Source organism: Lepidochelys kempii, chromosome 11 (genome assembly GCF_965140265.1).
Source record: "Lepidochelys kempii isolate rLepKem1 chromosome 11, rLepKem1.hap2, whole genome shotgun sequence".
NCBI classification, from domain to species: Eukaryota; Metazoa; Chordata; order Testudines; family Cheloniidae; genus Lepidochelys; species Lepidochelys kempii.
The window spans coordinates 39,621,893-39,645,825 of NC_133266.1; the positions used below are offsets into that span (position 1 = coordinate 39,621,893).

The window sequence follows — 23,933 nt, forward strand, 5'->3', positions numbered from 1 at the left end:
ATTTCACTATTTACAAAATAAGTTGCACTAAAAGTATTATTTATTTCTGTGGTCATCCTTTAACTTGCAAAATGATAATCCTGTTACATATTTTATTTTCTGTCCAAACCTAATTACTAGAGATGACCAGATGGTAAAAGAAAAGAGGGGAAACTTTTTTAACTAATAAAACATTTTCTTTTTAAAATAGGGTACAGTAGGATTTGAAAATCAGATCAACAAATGTCTGGAATTGTCAGAATACCTCTATACTAAAATTAAAAACAGGGAAGAATTTGAGATGGTTTTTGATGGAGAGGTAAGTCATTACATAGACCAAAAATATTTTTCATGTAACCTGACATCTGGAAACCAAGTCTGTATACATTTCTTGGAGCAATCTTGAAATTTCTGTAGGTTTCTCAAGAGCTCATAGTTACGTATGAAAAAGAACAACCTGGCCACTGACATCTGGGCAGACTTTTATCCAGACACATACTGAACTTCTGTATGGATTTCAATTATGAACACAGGGATTCCTCCCCTCGTTTTCTTTTCTTTTCTTTTCTTTTCTTTTCTTTTCTTTTCACCTTAAAGGACTGTATTGGACCACAAGCTGAATACTTTATCAGCAAAAAGCCAGACTCCCATAAGAATGTAGTGCAGCGGAACTGGTTTGGTTTTTCAGATTAGGGTATGAAGATGGCCTTAATACAGCCTATTCACGCAGACATTCCTGAGGTTGTCACTCCTGGTTCTCTGAAAGCTTCTACCTCCTCTGCTGCTGGTGCCTCTGTATAAAGTCTTGGTTGATACATACTTTGTCTCTTCACTTACTAAGAGGAGGAAAATCAGTTACCAAAAGACAGACCCATCTGTGTAGGATGTCACTGAATACGACTGGGGGCTGTCTGGCACTGGAATCTTGGAAGGGACATCCTCTTAAAATTACATAAGTGTTGAACAATGTTCGTACTTCATCAGCACTCTAGAATACTGTAAAAGGGACAATGCATAATGAATCCAAGATGGCGACTGCAAGTACACTGAAGTAGCAATATTACACAGAATTTATTGTTTCTTAATATATAGAACTAACTGCCTTAATAAAATGTATGGACTCCACTTCTGTAATAAAATATTCAATAACAATTTATTGTCCTTCAGGAGATTGGTGTGGGCTATCTATATTTTCTTCTTATGTTTATTCACTTACGTGTTTGTTTTTTCTTTTTTCAGCCTGAACACACAAATGTATGTTTCTGGTACATTCCTCAGAGTCTCAGGGGTATACCAGACTCTGAGGAGAGAAGAGAAAAGCTACACAGGGTATGCGGCTCACATTAAATGTATAATATATTGTTTCATTTCTAAGCCAAAGGGTTCCATTTATCTAAAATAACATATCTCTGCATGTGCTGATTGATGAGTCTTATTCTGAGCCAGGTTTCCAAAACAGAGCTGATGGAAATTTGGGATTTCTGTTTAGCAGGGGAAAGGGGAATTCCGTAAAATCATTGTTCTGGAAATGCCAACACATGGTATTTCCAAAAATATTTCCCGCAGGACCCTGGCAACTGCTCACTGAGATTGTCATGATTCTTGTCATTTTCACAGCTGCTTTTCAGTGATGGGTGGAAGTGAAAGTGACAAGAATAATGTCCCTTTCAGTCCACTGCTGTCAGATTTTCAAGGGTCTGTGTCTTTGGGCAGCCACACCATGCAGACTGTCTAGGGCCAGGAACCTCAGGGCTTCTAGACTCCTAGGCTAGCTAGCTCCCTGGGCTGCCCAATTCCTGCAGCCTGGGGAATCAACAGCCCAGAGAGCCATTGGGACTAGGAGCCTGGAATCTCTGGGATCCAGGAACAGTCTCCATGGTGGGACTGCCTCTGAACTGAGCTGGCAGGAACCCAGGCAGGTGGTTAGTCAGTTTGTTGAACCCCATACATTGCTATGAAACACTTTGGGTACAACAAATCAGCATTTTCCAAACCTATTTCACTGGACCAGCTCTACCCCAGAGTTCCATGTTATTGACTGGCCTCTGGACCTTGACACTTCCTCTCCTGTTCTTATTGGGGCTGAAGTTATATTTCTCTTTTTGAAATCAGACATGGAACATATCCAGTTCTTCTAAAGTATGTTTTTTTGGTGGCAGCATTTTGGATAGTTAAGATTGGGGTGAGGTTAAGAATACAAGAGACAAAAAGAGATTACAGTTGTTAAGATGAAATAATCAGGCCCTGACCAAGAGTTTTTTGTGGTGAGAATAGAAAGAAGAGGGCAGACTGGGGATATTGTAGAGGAAGAACCAGCAGGATGTTGTGGCTGGATCATTGTGGGGAAAGAAGGACAGAGAGGAATTAAAATTACTTGTGTGAACCTATGGGACAAGATGACTAATGGAATTGCCAAGAGTGACAGAAAAGAGAGGGAGGGGGAGAAGTCTGTGAAGAGAGATGAAGTGTTTGATTTGACCAGCTCACTCGTGTTAAGAGTGAGCTGGTGATGGGACATTATGAGACATCAAGGAAAAAGTGTCAAATGGCACCCGGAGATAGACACTGAATGGCTAGGTCAGAGATGAAGTCGTCCTGGGAATCATCGTTTTACTTGCCTGTGTACTCTACTGAGTCTTCTTAGACAGACCCCCGATTTCACAAGACTAAATTGTGTCACCCTTATTCATGTGGAGTACTATTCAAGAGGAGTAAGGGTGGCAGAATCTGGCCCATAATTAGACAAGGAAAGACAAGGTGCTCTGCTCTTTAGTGACAGATATCGTGCAACGGTTAAGACTTTGATGGAATTTTTTCTTTGAAAGTGAAAATAAAGAAGATAATTGTAATAACTGCATGGTGCTGTAAAATCAATCCAAATGTTTTCATGATTTAAAAAAAAAATACCAGTAGAAAGTTTTCTTTATACAGTAGGACTGGTTGAAAATTTTCCATCAAAATTTTTGACAGAAACATTTTCTGAGTAAACAAAAATGTTAATGGAAAGTGTCTCCTTTCCTTGTTTTTTGATAAAAAGTCCAAATTTTCCACTGAAAATTCCTACAAAGACAAAAAAAATTTCATGTTTGTTAAAATTTTCCACTGAATTCTTTTCCTGACCCGTTTTAAACGTTAACGATGCACTTTCAGTGTTTGTTATCCAAATACTGAAGCATTAAGAAGTTGAAAATGAGACTATAAACCAGAATGAAATTGGCTTTGTTACTTTTCATTGTCCAAACTATAAGAATTCCAATAATTAATCAGAGGAATAAATAGTGACATGTAAATTAAGATTTGTAAATTCTTCCAGTACTCTAAGATGTTATTAGTAGCTTAATAAGGAATACTGTTTGCATAAGCGATGGTTTTTAGGTTGACATCATTGCTAATCATAACATCTTAGAGTATTAAGTATGGAAGAATTTTGAACATCTAATTTACATATAACTTATATGTAATCAGGCATTTTCTTTCTACAGACATTTTATGTAAACATCTATCTCTGGTGTAATTGCTCTCTTTTCTAAATTAAGAAATACGGTGACTAATAAAAGGAAAAAGGTTCTAAATTTCTTTCCTGTTTTGTTTTAATTATAAAGGTGGCACCCAAAATCAAAGCTCTGATGATGGAGTCAGGTACCACAATGGTTGGATATCAGCCACAGGGAGATAAAGTCAACTTCTTCCGAATGGTTGTCTCAAACCCAGCGGCAACTAAGTCTGACATTGACTTCCTCATTGAAGAAATAGAAAGATTGGGGCAGGATCTGTAATACTCTTGGCAAACTATTTATTCCTGTAGTCCACTGTTTTCCAGCACTGGCTATTTTTTACCCAGTTCTGCAGAACACCCTTTAAGGAAATTCCCTTTCTAAATGTTCCACTCTCCTAAAAAACTCTAACACAAAAAAATCTGTAGGTTACTGCAGAGGTGCTGGAACAACTTGTACAGTGGGGGTGCTGAGAGCCATTGAACCTAACTGTAAACCCAGTATATGATGGAAACCATTTCAAGCCGGGGGTGCAGTAGCTCACACACACACCCCAGTACCCCTAGTTCCAGCACCTATGAGTTACTGAAACATATATGTATTGGTAGGTCATTTTAATGAAGGAGAATATATTATCTTGAAGTGTATTGTTGATCCTTATTTTAGTCTGTTTATTATATTATAGCAGGAAACTAATAAGTATTAAAATAGAGAATTAAGAACTATGTACAGTATATATATATATATATATATATATATATATATATTATATGGTAATGAATTTAGAACTAAGCCACAGCATGTTTTCCACTTTAAGAGAACTAACTTTTCTTTCAACAGTTAATGATGTGGACAATGTGCGGCAGATCATTCTAACAGATGCAAATTGCTGTAAAGAAACATTTTAAAAAATGTAGACTCTTAGGAGCTAAGAAAAATGTTTAACAGTATTAAACCTTATTGTTGGTGCTTCTCTCACATATAAAAACAATGGATCCTAAAAGCACCGCCCAGTAAGATAGTTGTATCTCCCCTTTAGTGTCATATCAGGGGATAATAGTAGCAGAGTCATTGTAACAGGTATATTATTGATGTATTTTTAGAGATTAATTTGTGTAGATTGTGTATATTATTGTTAAATGACTTTGTGAAAAGGATTTAAATGTAACAGTTTTACAGCAAGATAACTGTTCAATTCTAAGTATATGAAATATTTGCTTATTTATATGCAGAGATTTACCATGCTAAAGAGTTGTCTTGTATTTTCTTCCATTTGTAATGTATCCTATTTATATATTATTGAAGTTCTAAATGATGTTTATGGTATTTTAGTGCATTTGTGAGCCAAAGAGACAATAAAAATATTAGTTGACACTTTCATTTAAATAATAGTACCCTTAAAATAACAACTTACAGATAATTTTACTGATCATTAGGAATTCTAACATTGTATATAGACACTAGTATAATTAAATCCCGTTACTTTAATAGACTCCTGAGGTCCTTCCAACCCTGATATTCTATGATTCTATGACTCTTCACCTTTATTAATTGTAATGTCTGCCTGTACGTCCAGTGTTCTGAATGCTTTTCTAGTGAATATTGGATAATAACCAAGGCCCCTGTACTTCTGTTGTAGTTCAGGACCAATCTCTGTGACTAGTTTAGCTAAATTCTGTGGCAAGATTCCTGAAGAAAAACTGTACCAAATCTGTGAGAGTTTTAACCAGGTTTAGTAATGTTTTGCAGAAGGGGAATTCACTATGTATTTTGGAGTTCACAGGAGAGGAAAAGAAAAACTCACCACAGAATGTTTAAATACAGCTGGCTTGTCACCATAATTTTAACTGATCAGACGTTTCAAAATATAGACACCAGAGCCATCCGCAGCCCATTCAGTTTTTAACTAGCTAGGTAACCAGATCTACAAAGTACATGGTTTTGTATTGGCAGACCAGCGAAGTAGTGGAATCAAATAAAGGCTCAATAGTCCTCTGTCTACAGAATGACTATTGTGATGATAACTGAAATATGCTGATTCAAAATCTTTTCAAAATATGCAGCTATGGCTATTGCACAGGAAAGTCTGTAATAAGCTACTTTTCCTTCAGCTCTGAAATAAAATTTAATTGTATTAGAAACATTCTATTAAAGGAGTGTAAAGAGACACATTTTGATTTAAAACTACAGCAATACTCTGTCCAAAAAGTCCCTCACCCTTTGTGTTGCTTTTTCATTTATTTAGAGGGAGTGAGACACTCACCACCTCGCCGCCCTTCTTTATGCCATGTTAACGGGCTGCAGTAGCATGAAGGGGCCCTAAACCCTTCTTTATGCCATGTTAACGGGCTGCAGTAGCATGAAGGGGCCCTAAAAGCCTTGGCTGTAGCCAGAAGAGGATTCCCTTAGTACAGGCAATGCAGAAGACATATGTAAGGTTGGCTTAGTAGGCATGCTGGAGGCAGGGCTGGGGAAGAGAGGAGTGCCAGGGGCAGGGCCACATCACACAGCACTAAGGAAATTCCAGACATCACTGCAGCTCATAGGACAATCCAGGGAGTCAGCCATCATTTACACAGTCTCCCCTGCTGGTCTTTCCAGCCCCTGGAGCAGCCCAGGATTGGGAAGGCGCAAAGGTGACCATGGTCCCCTTGAGCTGCAAATTCTATGCTGTGCACAGCTCAGAGTCTCACCCGTGGTCTTTGGAATAAATACCAGTTGAATATTCAAAACACCATGTCTAACCTGTCTCATATAGCCAGGAAAGCCTGGGGCATTTTGACATTCTGTGGTGACATGGAAAAATTGAGAAACCCATTTCAAGAGTCTAATGTTGGTGGGCCCAATCTAATTTGGTCCAGAGGTTCTAATGCTGATGTATAAGCACTCCATGCTTAGTTTTGTCACCAGGATTCTTCCAAAATTTAAGGAGATGATTTTTGGGTGGCTAGTCATTCCCAAGCACTGTTTTCTCTGTCTCTTCCTAGAGACCCAGTATACCTGTCTCCTCCCTTACCCTCTGTACAAGTTTTTTCTTTAAATCAATTTTGTTATGACCTTATTGCTTATTGGAGCTAAGTTCAGGGCTTGTTTCACTCCTGTGGCTCTCTTTTTGCCTCCTAACAGTGACATACAGAAGATGATCCATACTATCCACCTCAAAATCTTATGACTATGAAGAGATATGCAGTAATCCCACTAGCACAGTAGTCCCATCTCCTTAGGGCAATGTTTTTGCTTCACGCAGCTGGTGCAGATAGTTGCAGTGGACCATGCTTCTACACTCTTGAATTTTGATCTTCCAGAATAAATATTCCTGACATCTTCCCTTCTTTGATGCTAGCACCTTTGGTATAAAAGTCAATGATATAAGGTCTGAATCCTGCTACCATGGATATTGTCAGCATCAGTGTTGGTTCTGGCTTCATCCTTTTAAAATCAAATGCCATTCTCTCTAGATGCAGGCCATTTCTCATTAAATGTCAGAGTTCTCCTACTCACAAGGCTGTTCTCAGGTGCCCAGAAAGGAACTCCTTTCTTAGAAAGGAAAAGGCTGGTTTCATTTTTGAAGCATAAACTTATGGATGAGATTTTTTTCCCCTCTGAATAGTTCACTTTATTCAAATACCTGCTACAAAAGATTGCAGCATCTCTCTACTCTTCACAGTGTATGAAAAACATTATGACCTATGATAGTCATTGTCAAGACATCTGACCACCCTTGAAAGGGGAGTCTACTTCTTCCACATACATCAGCAACAGCCTCTTGTGGTTTCTTTGACCAATTTTTAGTTTAGAGTTTATGACCCCCCCTTCATTCCCTCACTCAGGGAGTCTCAGTGACAGTACCACTGGAGAGGTAAGATGCAGTCTTCATACTTTACACTCTAACTTTAAAAGCTTAACTTTCCGGCCCTAGTCTCCAGATTATCACCATTTTATAACAATAATATTTGAAGAACTCTATATACTTTAGAAAAATGTGTGGAAGCTAAATAACAGGATCCCCATTTTGCAGACTGGAAAAGGACAAAGACTTGTGACTTGTCCAAGGTCATGCAGCAAGTCCTGAATGGTACTGGCTGGGAACAGAATCTCATTCTCCTGAGTAGTGTGCAAATGGTAATTTGATTACAAATGGCTCCTCTTCCATTTGGCACAGTGTCTTGCTTTTGTCAGAACAGAACCACCAGACTGCTCTAGCTACTGCAAATGATCGCTTGCATCTAGAAGAGACATTTAATAATGTAGATCCTGCTGCATATCACAGAATCATGTAGTTTATCTTTGAGGTGGTTCTTGCAGCCATGAGAGTTAAGTTTATCTTCATACCTGATGTATGGGATTTTTCCTTTCTGGTATCACTGTATCTTAGTTTTGTGGCAAATGATGCCCACAACCAGTTTCTGGTGTCTTCTGGTGATTGGTGTCGGCCATTAGGATATTTATCAGTAATGACTGCCTATCACCACCAGCACAGGGTCCTTGTTTACCCCAACTCAGATAGCTGATTTAACAGAGCCTTATTTAGGGGATTGCCATGGTCATCAATGAGACAAATTCTCTCTATTTCCCTTCCAGTAGGCAATCTTCATCTGAGTAATATTCTAACGGCTTCTCAAACAAAGACCTCTCTGGAACTATCTTGTTCTTAAATCCACATAGCAATATGTGGGGAAGATCAGATAGTGTGAAGCCATGGACGAGGTGACTCATTCCAAGAAATACAATTATAGATGAGTAACTCAATTTTCCTGATATAACGAGGAAACTCTGAGGTTGTGATTTCTTCTTTAAAATCTTACTGACAAGTGCTGTACTATTAAGATGGGTGAATTCAAAGTACCTTGACAAATGCCAAATAGAGGGAAGATGCCAAACTGGAAATTGTTGCTTCAGTGTTTACTAGCTGATGTATTAGATTTGGAAAAGGATAATCACTGGCCAAAGCAGCTGTTGATTTTAAGTAGGAAAAGTTCCAGTTTCAGTTGTTAGAACCCGTTTCTGGAGAACACAAGAAGATTCTACCATCCATGGCAGACAGGCAGAACCAGGGTTCTGGAGAATAGCCCAGAATTTTAAAATCATCATTTATTCAGGGCACAACATGGTTTTTGAATGGTGACAAATAAGAGATTTTTTTAAACAGAATCTCTGTGTTTCGTGGCTAAAAGAACTGTGAAATTATAAAAATGATAAGCAATGCAATTTAAATTTTTCAATAAAAATTTATCTTAAAATTGTTTCATTTGTCTCATACTATTTGTGAGTTCTCTGCTTTTCATCCAGAACACAAGATGTACATCTCACCGCAAATCTTAAACACAAAAAACAGTGAGCCAAATCTTAAGGACACTACACAGCTTTTAATCCTGAATTCCGTGGGATCTTGCATGCATACAAGCTGCATAAGAACATCAGTATTAGATATGAACAGAGTAATGATGTTTACCACTTTGCAGGGATTGTGGCTCATCTGGTGAAAAGCATAAAGTAGAAATATCTCTTCATCTGGTACTGCTAAAGGCCCAATTCAGCTTATTCAAGCAAAACTCACATGAAAGTATGTGAGTTTAGTGTGACTAAAACAGGGATTCTCAAACTTCATTGCACTGAGACCACCTTCTGACAACAAAAATTACTATGTGACCCTGGGGGTAGGGGGGAACTGCAAAGCCAAGTCCTGCTGCCCCAGGCTAAAGGACTCAAGCTTTGGCTTCAGCCCTGGGTCCCAACGAGTCTAATGCTGTCCCAGGTGACCCCATTAAAATGGGGTCCTGACCCACTTTGGGGTCCCAACCCACAGTTTGAGAACTGGTGAACTAATAAGAGGTGGACCAAGCTCTTCTGGAAGACACAGAGCCAAATATTTGCATGTCACTGCTACTTAATATGTGGATGTCTTTATAAAACTAACATCCTTGTAGCAGAGGTCATCATGATCCCAATCATAGGACCCATTCCTGCAAAGACTTGTACACATACTTAACTTTTCTCATTTAGTAGTGCCATTGACTTTAGTGGGACTATTCACACTGTGTAAAGTTAAGCATGTGTGTAAGTCTTTGCAGGTTCAGGGATCCAGTTTTTTTATGCAATCAGAACTGCTATATACTGCAAGGGGAGTTTTGTGTGTAAAATAAATACAGGATCAGGTTTTGCAAGGGTGGGCAGAAGTGTTATGTGTATTTACTTGCATCCTGCTCTTGCAACTAGTTGATCCTGCATAGCACAGGTGCCAGACTGCACCCACACGCAATCAAATGCAAGATCAAGGGCTACCTGCTCATTATGGGTTCAGTCCTACAAGGCGCAGAATGCCCTAGACCTGTTGTAGAAAAGCATTTAAGTGCTTGTTTAATTTTAGGCACAGGAGTATTCTTTTGGAAGTCAATGCAACTACATACATGTGTAGCGTTATGTATGTTCTTAAGTATTTTATTGGGTCAGGGCTAGAATGTTCAACATCTTGAATGACCGAGTATCATAATACACACTCAGTTATAGTAAAATGATTCATTTAAACATATATAAATTAGGTTTAAATGTTTATATTGTGAATGACCTGAACAAACTTTAAAATAAATCGTTTTGTAAAGTATACATGAAAGACCCAATCCTGTGGCCACTGAAGTAAATGGGAGTTTCTATTTATTTCAAAGGAAGCAGAATCCAGTCCCTGATAAGTGACATACAATGGGAGTTTTGCTAACATAACAACTATAGAATGGGATTCTAAATCAGAGCTGGGAAAAAAATGGTCACGTTTCTGTATTATTTGTAAAAGTAGGCACTGGCATACCAAGGTCACACACGTTCAGAGGATTACAGCTAATATTGTATAAATTTTAATATCAGCCACAATATGCATTTCAACGAGTATGTAATAGTTGAGCAAAATACTAATTATATTTTAATAGCATTTATGTGTTATACATGGATGTAACATACCTGTCATGTAAAAATAAGACAAAGGGTTTGCAAGAATGCCATAATTTACTGCAAAAAGAAAAGGAGGATGGCTGAATGCATGTGATGAAGTGAGCTGTAGCTCATGAAAGCTTATGCTCAAATAAATTGGTTAGTCTCTACGGTGCCACAAGTACTCCTTTTCTTTTTGCGAATACAGACTAACACGGCTGCTACTCTGAAACCTATAATTTACTGCAGTAGAACATAATTTTAAATTGGACTTGAATTATGCATCATAAATACAAAAGCCAAGACTTTTCCTGTGTAAGAAATATCTGAATGTATGGCAATTTGTCATAAAACTTCTTAAATACTATCTTACATGTATAAGTTGAAGAAGATGGTTCAAAAGGTTAGTGTACATTTAGTTAATGTATTGTGTTCTATGGCAAACTACAGTGCCATTATAGGAGTCTAATTAATTTTAACATTTTCCTTGTGTGTGCCACTGAAAAATAAAGGTGATTATGAATTAGTACTCAAAATAACAAATACATTTTCTTCTTGCATGATGATAGAAACTGCTGTAAAAATATTGCCTTATATATTATCTATAGCATGATATTAAAATTTGTATCAATTTATTTCAATAGCATGCACACAAATGTGGATTTGTATAAACTTTGAGGTTGCTTGTATTTATATGCTAAGGGATTTTAGGACCTGTTCTAGTTCTGATTTATAAGATTACAGAAAGAAAACAGACGGAGGCAGGCAATTTATATTACAAATAAGTGTGCTAAAGGTTAATATCTAAGTGTAATATATAAAAGTGTAAAATAAAGCACTGACATAAAAGAGTTATTGTATTATATTGGAGAATATTTTCTTCCCCCAAGAATGTTTAGGAATGATCAGCTAATGCAGAGACGTGATTGACTGATAAAATGTTAGCACCAAATTCAGACAGTTTGGGAGTGGATGCATCTTCATTGAGGTCAAGGGAATTGCACCTGTTTGCACCAGGCCTGACTTTGTCCCTTAGAGTTTTATGATTTTCAATTACAAGCTCTACACTAGGGATGAAGTTATTTGAAACAAGAAGTGCTTTCAATGGGAAATAGCAACTCACTAAAGAACAAAGAGAGAAGTAAAGCTGCTGAAGTTAAAATGAGAAGATGCAGCATCAACAGGAAACAAAGAAGGTTAAAAGGAGAACTGCACAAGGTGAAGTGATCTGGGTTTCATCAGAGTATGATTGGGGATCAGTATTCTGGACAAAGCAAGAATTTCAATTACAGTTAGGAAAAAAAGGCGGGGAATAGGTTTTGCAATGGACTCAGTAAAGAAAGAAAAATCTTATGCTCTGTTCCTTTAGAGAAGTCTCCTGAAGAAAGGGGTGAAGGTTCTCAGTACAGACAGACATAAAAAGGTACAGAAACATGTTACACACCAAAATTTAAAATGTTTTAATTTGTACTAGTTAATCTATTCTGTTACCTAGGTGGAATTCTTACAGAGTGAACATGTGTGTGCATATAATATAACATAATTGTATGATGTTGGCCAGGCTGGCTATGACTTCCGCCAGGACATGTATGGTAAGAAAATACAATTTAAAAAAATTCTAAAAGTCAGGACAAGTATTCCATATAAAACAAGTATTCCATCAAGAATGAAAGCAATAATGTTCTCTTCTCTATGAATATATATGTGATAGAATCTCCAGCACCTGAAATCTTTAGATCAAGATTTAAGGCCTTTCTAAAAGATGTGTTCTAGTTAACCCAGAAATTGAGAGTCTGATGCAGGAATTATTAGATTTAATTCTTCAGCCTGCATTGTGCAGGAAGTCCGACTGGATCATCAGAATGGTTCCCCCCGGTTTTAGTATCTATTAATCTGGGGGTTTAGACATTTTATAAGGCTCATAATTGCCTCTGAGCCAAACTCCCGAAGTGCTTTAGGAGTTGGCTAAGAAGACAGAAAATAGCTTGCTAAGATTTACCATAAAAGATCTGACAACCTCTATGAGAATTGTTTAGCAAGGAATATTATTTTTAGCAATGTACTAACAACAAGTAACAGATACTTCAATTAGCAGGACTTAAAATTAAACTATGGATGTACAGTGAAATTTTAGGAATGTGAGGTATATCTTCTAGTCCATGGAATATTAATAAACACCTGAGAACTATTGGTGCTCCCCACTATTAGCAATTATTTTCAGAATGTAGATCTGGTCCATATTGCTTGCACAGTACCACTTTTGGCCCTACGCTGTGGAAAGTGTTGAAAGAAAGAGTGAGAACAGCAGAAAAGAGGTGTTTTTTCTTGTTAGTTACCTGGCATTTGAACTGCAGACCTTGATACAAGTAAACACCTCAGATGCTAGAGAAGAAGAAGCTGTTGAGAATTTTATTGACCTGAAGATGTTAGTTTATGGCTTTTGAATGTTGTAGCTACTTCGAGTCTCAAAACCTGGGTTTAGAAGTTTGTGGCTTTCTGCAAGTCATAGATTCCTTCTTCTGAGACAGATTAATGGAGAATTCTGGAGTCAGAGTAGCAGCTCAGTGGGCTTAGAGACTGTAGCTTTTATTTTTGACATATCAGAAGAAGTGGGCCTGGTGAGTGTTACTATTGGGATTGCACAAGTGTCTGTGTTTGTGTGTGTGTGTGTGACTGAGGAATTAATTTTTTTGGACAAAACTAATTGGCTCTTAGTTATTGCTAGATTTCTCTTTGGAAAAATAACTAATTTTAAATATTCATTAATTTTTCCTGGTTATACCTTGTTTGCATAATCTCTGGATGTTTTTAGACCATTTTGTCCAGGTTTCAAGTATTTTTCTGAATATATATTGAATGTACTACAACAAGTACAGAGTACTGCAAAATTAACTAACAAAAATTAACGCTTTGTTAATTTACTGTTATGTAAAGGTCTACAGTTAATTAGGTCAGTTTATTAATATCACTTTTATTTTTCCTATTATATTGTTTGCACTTTATTGAGTTAGGTTTCAGGGTTAGTTTGCATTATTATGAGTCTTCAGTTATTTCACATATTTTTCCACATGGAAGAGCACCAGTGCTATTAAACACACTCAAGTTGGAAGCTTGACTTCTAGGAGTCTCCATTCTGTTTTATTATTCCTAGTGAATTGTAGTATTTCTATAAAAGTGCATTTGATCCTCAGTAATCTAGCTAGTGGTTTTATTATCAGTGTTGTGTTAGACAATGACACTGTGTTTTATATTTGCCTGTCTTCCAAAGAAAGCCATGATTTATGTTTTTCAAGATGTGATCAGAGATCAAAATATGCTCTTCAATTTTATATTTGTTAATTTGTGTAACATGGCCCCACCACAGTGAGAATTTTCAATTGGCTTCAGACAGCTCCCTCAGATTTCTTTTGTGAGCAAAAGCCATGTTCTGATTGCATTTCTGGAATACAAGCTGCTTTAGTCTCCCACACCCTGAGTAAAACCGAAACCCTCCACAAAATTCTCCTCTTTTGAATACATCACCTACACTAAAAAAATAACCAGTAGTCCAGTAACTGCACCAAGTTGCCTTCCCAAAAAGTCATATCTCATGGAGGGGTGGGGGTGTCAGAAATTCTGTGAGCATAGTCGTAATAATTATGGTGTTGAGTGATTCAAGTACCCATATTTATTGTCTATATGCTGCTATAATTTTAGAATTTTTGAAGCTCTGAAAGTGCTACAGAACTATGTACAGCCATTGGGGGCTCTGGAGAACCTTCAGTTTACTCTGCACCTCAATTCAGGAGCTGCTTTTGGCTGTCTGGAAGGTTTATAGAAGGCTGGCAAGGGGACTGGAAGGGGATAGTTGGAATCGTCATGGGCCCCAAAGGAGTACTATTGGATCTCCAGGCCTCTAAAGAAGACTCTGGTTAATAGAAGAAACTTTTTTGTCCAAAAAATGCATTAAATCCAACAAACGACACCCCTGAAAACATGTCCTTCCATTTGGTTTTATGAGATGAGCTTCTAATTTGTCTGGTTTCAGAGTAGCAGCCGTGTTAGTCTGTATCCGCAAAAAGAAAAGGAGGACTTGTGGCACCTTAGAGACTAACCAATTTATTTGAGCATTTGTCTGTAATCCACCCAGTCATGTTGCTCTCTTTACAAACATAGTTCATAGATAAATGAAGGGTATCATTATTGTCTTACCCTTCATTTACAGTATCCCAAAGCATTGTCAGAATGAATAATGCTCTGCCTGTCTGTCCCCCAGTACTGTGTACCTCTGCCCTGTACTGGATGGAAAATCAGACCAAGCAAGAGAGGGTGGTGCATGTGTTTGTGAGGTGGGGGGGGGTGTACAAAAAGGGATCACAGTAATGTGAAATTGTGAATCAGACCCTCTCATCCCAAATACAAGTAGAAGGGAAAAGGGATGGTACAATTCCAAGTAACATTCACACAGTGCCCATTCCAAAGACATGTCAAAACAAAATTGCCAAGAGGAGGAAAAAGAAACAAAGAGCACCCCTAAGAATGAATAATTTATAAGGTAGCAAGCAATCAAGAGCAACCCAATTATTTAATCACAGAATCTAGAATTATTTAATGATTTATCCACTGTATACAGCTTGCAATGGAATGTTCTCACCATCCCAGTTTACCATGTGATAATTTATATGTATATATTCAAAGTGTGAATTGATTTGAATATTTACCTTCCCTTAACTGTTAATTTCCATATTTTTAAATGCTTAGGGGTTTTGCTATCTGTATTTTTAGAATACATGCATCTCTAATAGAAACCTTAGCTTAGTTCATTAATTTTTTGTCTGTTAATGTATTTCACTAAACAATGACTTAGGTAGATATTATAAGTATTTACAAAACTTTGAAAAGTGACGATACCATGAAGGGAATTGTTTAGGGAGTTCTGGATGGGAGGGGTTAATTTAAAATAATGAGACAAAATGGGCAAAGGAAAACTAACATATATCAGGAACAATTCATAATAGTACGGGGGGTCTATAACAGTTAAATAGAGTTAAATAATGAAAGTCTCATCACTTGAGTCATTTGAAACTGGAAGGGGCAAAGCAATGGCGAATGTAAGGTAACAGTCCTGCAATGACCTCTGTAGGTAAATAATGTGACCTATCATATATATATAAAATATAAAAGTCCCGACTGGTAGTTTAACTAACCATTTGTATGTATCTCACTTGTATCTACTAGAGATACAAGTGCTTAGTGTCTTATGAGACTGGGTTATTTGATGCATGACACATATTGACTGAAGTTATGTTATTCAAAATATTTTCCGCTTTTTAATTTTCCTGGTTTTAGGATCTATCTTCATATCCTTGTTGATATCCTATACAGTTTGTAACACATTTTCTTTAAAGTGGGATTTAAGACAAAATGGGCCGGGTTTGGGTTTTTCAAATGAAATCTGAAAAACAAGGTCTGTCAAAACCAAATAAATCTTGGTTTTACAGTTCTGTTTGAAACAGAGGCAAAAAACCAAACCCAAACCACTTATGTGACAACCTCCTATCCCCCGATTTGTGTGTGTGTTTGCATTCTGACTCCCTGTCTGTATTTACATGCCTTTGATACTTTCACCTTTCAGACTGAATTTTTCACGCTAAATTTCTGCCTGAAGGTAATTCTGAGGAAAATCTGAGCAAAAGCAACATAGCTATTTTTGAATAGGAGAGCGAGGAAAGGAATTCCCCATTATTTTAAAAAAATTAATAAACAGCCAAAATGACTTGTTAATAGAAAGCTGAAATTTGGCATGGAAATAGCCCTCACGGCAGAGAAGTGCCTTTGATCTTTTTGATATAGTCAAGTTTTGAACCTTTGAAAATTGCATGCAGCACATGATCAGTAGATTTTTTTGGGGTATTTTCCTGCCACATTTGTAGAGTGCACAGATAGAGATGGCCAATTTAGTGGCAAATGCATGCAAGGCTAATTCAGCTATGTATTGAAAACTGTAGTAAAGGACCACAGGGGTTGAAACAAGTGCTGTAGAAACACTACATACCTTCTAAGATGCTCAGGGACTCACAATGAACATAGTACTCAACATCGCAGTGTGGTACAACGTAAACTCACTGCTCCAACCCAATGCATCATGGCCTTTAGGCTCAGAGAACCTTTGCAGGCCCTTTGCTCGCAATCTTCTCCCTTCCGCTTTGGAGCTACCTTCTGGTAGCTTGCTGGATCAAGGCCTAAGCCTGTAGGGCCCCAACCGGTTCTATAGAACCCCCTTGTTTCTCTCTTAGGATCTGGCTTACTAAGGCCAGGTATACACTACAGACTTCTGCTGGCATAGCTATGTCGGTCAGGGGTGTGAAGAGGTGTGATCCTTGACTGACATAACTGTGACAACAACAGCCCCCAGTGTAGATGCAGTTGTACCAGCTACTGGTGTAGCTGTGTCCGTGCTAGGAGCGCTTTACCCATACAGTACACCGCTATTCCTTTACTGCTAAAGTGCTCCTAGTGTGCACAGAGCCTAAATAGTTTTGTGGCTACTGCCAGTGCCAATGGCTAACTGCAGATCACTCATTCAGTCTTCTGGCCTCAGTAACATTCTCTACCCTGGCATTTGACCTTTTGTCTGCCTTCTGCGAAAGCTCTTTCTCTTCATGCAGACCACACTAACAAGGATCCCAGCTGATTCCTTGCTTGTCTCTGCCATTTCTCAATTTCTGTTCCTGTAGCAGCTTTGTCACATTTTCCCCAGCAGTTCCCAGGCTACATCTGTTATAGCTGCTCTAGAGCCCAGTCCCACACCCTGCCTTTTGAGGGGACCCACCACAAAGAAGGTTATAGGTTTGACACAAGAAGTGAATGGGTATGAGGTCATGATAAGCCCAGGACGCTCAGAAAAAGAGGTCAGTTCTGTTATATCAATCTCCCAAGATTCCTGAACTAAGGTATTACAGACATGAGCACCTTAGAAACATACCTACCAGTAAAACAGACGTAACGTTTTGTACATAAATTCTTTGTCTATTGCAGTCACTCTCTTCTAAAGCAAAAGGAAAGGGCTGTGAAGGAAAGGACTCATCTGGGAAAAAGTTTTATCCTTAAGCCAGTGGTCTGATGTTTGAGTTAAAACTATTATTATGAAATATTTATTATAGATTTCAAATGTTGTATCTAGGCGTTTTCCACCGCAACTCAAGATACACCGTTGTTGTCCGTTTGCTAAAGCCATTGACTGCTAGTGATCCGATCAAAGGGCTGGTTTCTAGGCCAGCATCAGGAGAATGACTGATGACATGAGTAACTGGGAAGTGCCAGTGTCAATTAGGTGGGTCTTGCAATTCTTATGCCAAAATTAGGGTTTGTTCTGGAAAGAATTCCACCAGGGACATTAGAAGAGAACATTTAGTAACCCAGTTGCAATTGAAAATGTTATTGTTCAGTTTCATTTGGTCCTAGCTGCAGTCATTTAAAATGACAAACTAGTCTGGATCATCCTTTGGCATGACACATGGGTGACAGCAGTGTCTCTGCTGTCGCTCTCCGTACACTACAGCATTTAAATGAGTAGAAACAAGCAAGGGAGCCCTATTCACCTGTCAAACTTTGCAGTTGAAATTGGATATAAGATTAAATAAATCTAAGATAAATTTAAGCTATACAGCTATTGCATTTTAATTGCTGCTGATTTTTGGGAGCAGTGGAAGTAAATGGTGCAGTTTTTTTCCTTCTAAAGAGCAAGTAATTCTGCTGCAAGGCATTTTTTAGTTTATACACTGCAGTCTTTGAGGGTCCCCACACACATACACACACACACAATGCTGTCCAAGGGCACTCTGTGGTCCCCGTTGAACAAGGGGTTAACCTCAACATAGCTCCCTATCCCTTCTAAATAGGTGTACATGGGAAGACCAGCTTATCTTTAAGACAAAGATAGGAAAATGTCTTTGGGAAGGCAGGGCTTTACATCCAAGCTCCTAGGATTGGTTGCTCTCAAGCACAAGGGAGTTTTCTCTTTCCTTTTCTATTTATATTAATTTATTTTGTTTTCTTCCTATAAAAATGATCCTTTGAGGAAAGACCTTGCTGACTGCAGCTAAAGCTATTTTTGTGGAGTCATTTCACCCGCTTGCACTCTCATTAGGGTGTTTTGTTTTGTTTGTTTGCTGCTGCCCTGCCACTATTCCCAATTAGCACATTACACTTGTGCGGCCATGACCATGCTGCTATTTTTAGCACTCTAGCTTGAGCAGAGCTAATGTATGGCTGTCGGAAATGGGAATTACATCTCCTAACTGCTGTTTAGACATAGCCTTGGTCACCACCTTGGTTGATTGCTTTTAAATTTCATTCCTTCGTAAACATATAAGCTCAGAATTAGTAAGGTATATTCCAGAAGTTCCAAACAGAAGTAGTGCCCTGTTTCAATGAGGTGACAAATATCAGCGAAATGCTAAAAAATCCACAGCAAGGAGGTGTAGTAAAATCAGGAAGATAAAAGAGCCCTTCTCCTCGAGGTCTGAAGGGAAAGAAGTTATCAGCCACCGGGGCAGAAGCAAATAAATCACTAAAGGCATCTCAGGGCCAAGAAAAAGAAGAAAAAAAAGGAAGAGAGAGAGAGAGAGAGTTGAGGAACCTTTCTTTTTTCTTGAGGAGGGAGAAAAAATAGCTCAAGAAATATACAACAGAGTAAGCAGAATCTGTGTCATGAATAAAAATAACTCTCAAAATATAACAGAGACTAAACAAATCCATACTTAAGAACATAAGAGCTGCCATACTGGGTCAGACCATGATCCATCTTGCCCAGTATCTTGTCTCCAATAGTGGTCCATTCCAGAGCTTCAGGGGGAGCATACAGAACAGGGCAATTATGGAGTAATCCACTCCTGTCTTCCAATCCTGGCTTCTGGTAGTCAGAGGTTTGGGGTTGTGTCCCTGACCATCTAGACTAACAAATGAATTTATGCAGTTCTTTTCTGAAACGAATTATATTTTCGGCCATCATAGCATTTCATGGCAATGAGCTCCATGGGTTAGTTGAGGGGTGTGTGAAAAAGTATTTCCTCTTGTTTGTATTAAACCTGCTGCCTATTAATTTCATTACGTGACCCCATTTTTTTTAATTGCGTGAAAGGGTAAAACACACTTCTCTATTCACTTTTTCCACACCCATTCATGAATTTATAGACCTCTATTATATTCCCCCCTTAGAAGTCTCCTTTCCAAGTTAAACAGCCCTAATAGTTTTAGTCTCTCCTTGTATGGAAGCCTTTCAATACCCAGATCATCTTTGTTGCCCTTCTGTGAACCTTTTCCAGTACCACTATGTCCTTTTTGAGATGGGGTGATGTGGTAGGGCAGAGGTATAAATCCCTTGGATGCCCTGCCAAAGGGATGGCTCCTCCCCTGCTTCCTAGCAGAGCAGCCGGGTGTAGGAGCCCAGACACTCAGCAAGGAGCTCAGCTACAGACCCTAAAAGGGGCAGGCTCAGGGGAATCAGCTGAGCCAAGTGGAGCCAGCTCGGCTGGTGCCTGGGAGGAGATATAAGCTCAGGGAAAGGCTCAGTGAGGGAGGCTAGCCAGGGGAGAAGACAGGGGGACTGCAGCTTTGTCTCTACCAACTGCAGGAAGCCTCAGGGGCCAGAACACCCAGGGAAGGGTCAGTGTGGGGATCGGTGTTGGGGGAATTGGGGCTGCACTGAGCACTGTAAATAAAGAGACATGGGTGAAACACCTGGAAGAGGTGTTGGGACCCTTTCTTTGACCAGCCTGAGGACAGAGATGAGAGGATGGGAACCTGTGCACACCCTGTGACAGGTGACACAGTATTCCAGGAGTGGGCACACCATGAAATTATATAGTGGCACTATGATATTTTCTGTCTTATTTTCTATCTCCTTCCTAATAATTCCTAACATACCATGAGCCTTTTTGACTGCTGCTACAGAAAGATTACGTTGAGCTACAAATGTATCATTCTGAGTGAGAACTTCTAATGGTGTTTAGTCTGAAGCTGCCCAGAAGATGGAGGACTGTGCCTTTTTATGACTAATGACGGAGAAAGGAAGGAATGTCAAACTGTAACTGTGTGAGTGGGGAAGGACAGTGTTATGGCTAAGGCACTGGACTGGGATTCAACTGCTTTGGGTTCAGTTCATGGCTCTGTGTGATCTTGAGCCCTTGCTTTCTGTGCCTCAGTTCCCCATTTGCAAAATGGGAATAATAATACTTCCTTCCTCCTATCTTTTGTCCACTTAGTGTGGAAGCTCCTCAGGTGAAGGCTTGATTGTCTCCTTTCTGGTTTTGCAGCACCTTGGCTAGGGCCTCTAGGTTCTAGAATTCATAAATAATAATAAAATACAAATCTGTATTACAGCTAATAAATAATAATGAAAGTCTTGTGCCTTTTCTTGCACCTGTCTGTAGAGAGAGGCCTTCTGTCTCTCTCACATTCCTCTTGCTAGGCAAGAGAAAGTTCAAATGGCCCAGTAACACCAGAAATAATATACTCTGCATTTATATAGGGCCCAATGTGGACAGTGCCAGTAGGGGGTAACTGTTTAAAATTTAGGGGAACTGAAGTGAATCATGAAATTTCTAGAGACAAATCTCTGCCTTATTTGAGCTTTGGCTCATATGCAGTTCCCTTGTTCTGAAGGCCTCTAAGGCTGCTCTTGGGCCTTGGAGAACATTGTGTATTGGGCCAAGCATACACAATTAGGTACAAGTTATGAAACCATTACAGAAACATTCTTTCTTATAGATATATTAGGAATGATGTTGCCCTCCCTGCCATCTAACCAAGTGTAATTTCTTTTGTGAATTTGTTGTGCATTTTCTTTATCTCTATAACATATGTGTGAAGGGTCAGGGGGTTGGCAGCCATGAAAAGTAAAGTCTTCTACACCCGTTAGATATAGTAACCCTAGGCACTTGCAAGGTAAGTGGAGGCCAGCTAAAAAAGTCAGATTTAGATTTTTGCTAAACCTAGGCAGTTCAGACTTCAGAGTAAAGGACTAAAAGATTTCAGTGTTGGCCCATTTCTAAATTCAAGCTTCCTCACCCATGACCTCAAACCTAGGCAGACTGCTCTTAGGAATGTGATGTAAATTAGTCTCCATACTAGCTTAGTTCTAGACTTTTCTGGAGCAGAAACTGCCAATTGGGTAGCAACAGTGCTTAATTTGTGCCAGGGCTGAGCCCCAGCACCTCTGGGCTTGGCAGTTCATAGCCCCGGCACCTCTGGGCTTGTTTCATCAGTTATGAATGTAAAATAATTGCTTGGTCCCAGCACCTCTTTCATTACAAATTAAGCACTGAGCAAATTCCTGATTCAAGTTTGTAGCTCAAGTCTCTCTCTATAACAAGCTGAATCCAAACTTTAGTAAAGATTGGATGTGGATCCAACTTTCAAACTCCTAAATTCGGAGAGTTCAGATCCAGGCTTTTGTTTGAGAGCCATTTCTGGATAAAATACTTTGAAATCACATGTAAAGAAGTGGTGCAAAATTATTTCATTCAACAGCCATTATAAACCCTCTTTTGTGAAAATCTTTAGCCTTAACACTCTAAGGGCCAGCTGCCACCTGCAGCAGACTAGTAGTTGGGTCTATTAAACCTATTAAGTACTTGCTTTCTAATTCCTAAATGGGATGGATAGACCCCGTAGATTATAGAATTGCTTGTATAATTTAGATTCTCAGTGTTTCTATTCTGAACCCTGTTTTCAGCCTCTAGCTTACTTAAATAAAAGAGCCATTCAACCATTTTTTTCACTTACAAAGAAGCAAATCCATTGTCTATAAAAAGAAAAGGAGTACTTGTGGCACCTTAGAGACTAACCAATTTATTTGAGCATAAGCTTTCTTGAGCTACAGCTCATGCTCAAATAAATTGGTTAGTCTCTAAGGTGCCACAAGTACTCCTTTTCTTTTTGTGAATACAGACTAACACGGCTGTTACTCTGAAACCATCCATTGTCTATGATTCTGGTGCAGTATGTAACTGGCTAGCTAAAAACAAAGCAAACCTGAGTTAAAATCATTCTGACATTTGTTATTAATTCTCAGTTCTCTATTAGCCATTTACCTAGGCATCTTTTATGCCAAGTGCATGAACACAGTAATTATTCTCTTTTATTCTTGCTGCTTTTAGTCATCCATTCAATAACCTATTTTTCTCTGGTATTCTGGCCAGGAGTCAGGGGCTGATGACTGGAGAAAATGGGACTATGCTTGGATAAGGACTGCAGGATCAAAGCCATAACTTGTAGGGGTAAAAATCAAGGCCAGTCTCACCTTAAACTGTCTTCTTCTGGCTCATTCAGGTTCACATTCCAAATGTGTCCACTCATTTTGGGGATCTTGGTTTTTGGATGTCCGACTGGAGACACCTGGGGCCTGATTTTCAAGAGTGCCGACTGTGACCGATGTTGCAGCCACAGGCCACATCTTTGAAGACCATATTCTATTTTATGGCTGAAGCATGAAAACCTCAAAAAGCCATTATATTGAGATGACCCAGATAGTGTGAGCTGTAGAATATTCATGGCCTTTTGTATCAATACAGGTGATGTGTATTTATGTGTTCCTCGTTCACTGTGGGGGGTGGAGGGGAAGAAGGAGGAATGTCTCCTGTGGATTCTGGAATCACTAGGGGGTGATTAATGCAAAATCCCAAGGCTTGCTATGTAAATTCCTAGCCTTTGAAGCTTGATCTCCTGGGCAACAGAGGTAGGCACTGGTGTTACCTGTTTTCAGGAGGCTGGGGGACAAAGCAAGATTTTGCAATAAAAGGCTGAATTTAAACAGGCTCAGGATCTTCTTTTTGATTCAGTGAACAGACAGGAGCTTTGGTCCTGGGAGAGGCAACCCTGGAGGGAAAGGTTGGAAAGGATATTGCTACCAGACTGCCCATGTGGAAGATGGGTGATTTCTGGAACAGTCAGTAGGCATGTGGGAACTTTTATTGTTTTTATGTTTTCTCTGTGCTGCTTTTGCCCTAAGAATAAATGTACTTTGCTTTGGAAGTGCTGTGTGGTAACTTGTAACAGCTGGCAACACCCTGTTCAGAGCCCTTGGAGAGAAACCACAGCCCAAGTGCTGGCCTTTAGGCAGACTGGCTTGGTGGGGATGTCAGTGTAAGGCAGGAAGCTGTGCAGCCTTAAAAACCCTGATCAGAAGGGAATGGGACCCGGGTCCCTGCTCAGAGACAGGTGATGGCTGGAGGCCTGACACCTAAATGGTCGCTCTTGGAGTGGATCATGGATGGGAAATACAGGCACAGTTATGTTGGCACTGTGATACAAAGCATCCGTAACTCCAGGTCAATGGGATCTAGTCGGTGTTCAGCCTGATCCAAACTCAACCACTTCTGCTAGTCTACACAAGTCCCAAATGTCTAGGAAAATTCTACTTAACTTCTAACTCATTTTCTAATGGTAACATCACAAGCCAATTGGGGCATAATTTGGCCTAGCTGCTAGTTTCTGAAATAATGGCCCTGATTCTGAGCTGGGCTGTGCATGGCTTGGGAAGGAGGGCTGTGCGTTACC

At 39.1% G+C, this 23,933-nt stretch overlaps 1 protein-coding gene across 2 annotated transcripts in view; it reads left to right on the forward strand.

Annotated features, from left to right (window-relative positions):
• GAD1 (glutamate decarboxylase 1) overlaps nt 1–4,200 on the forward strand; it is a 47,155-nt gene extending 42,955 nt beyond the window's left edge. For both annotated transcript variants that reach the window (XM_073305805.1, XM_073305806.1), the window contains exons 15-17: nt 191–298; nt 1,219–1,308; nt 3,582–4,200. In XM_073305805.1, the coding sequence (XP_073161906.1) occupies nt 191–298; nt 1,219–1,308; nt 3,582–3,755 (372 nt within the window). In that variant the 3' untranslated portion in view covers nt 3,756–4,200. The remainder of the gene's footprint in view (nt 1–190; nt 299–1,218; nt 1,309–3,581) is intronic.
• Nucleotides 4,201–23,933: the final 19,733 nt, after the last annotated feature.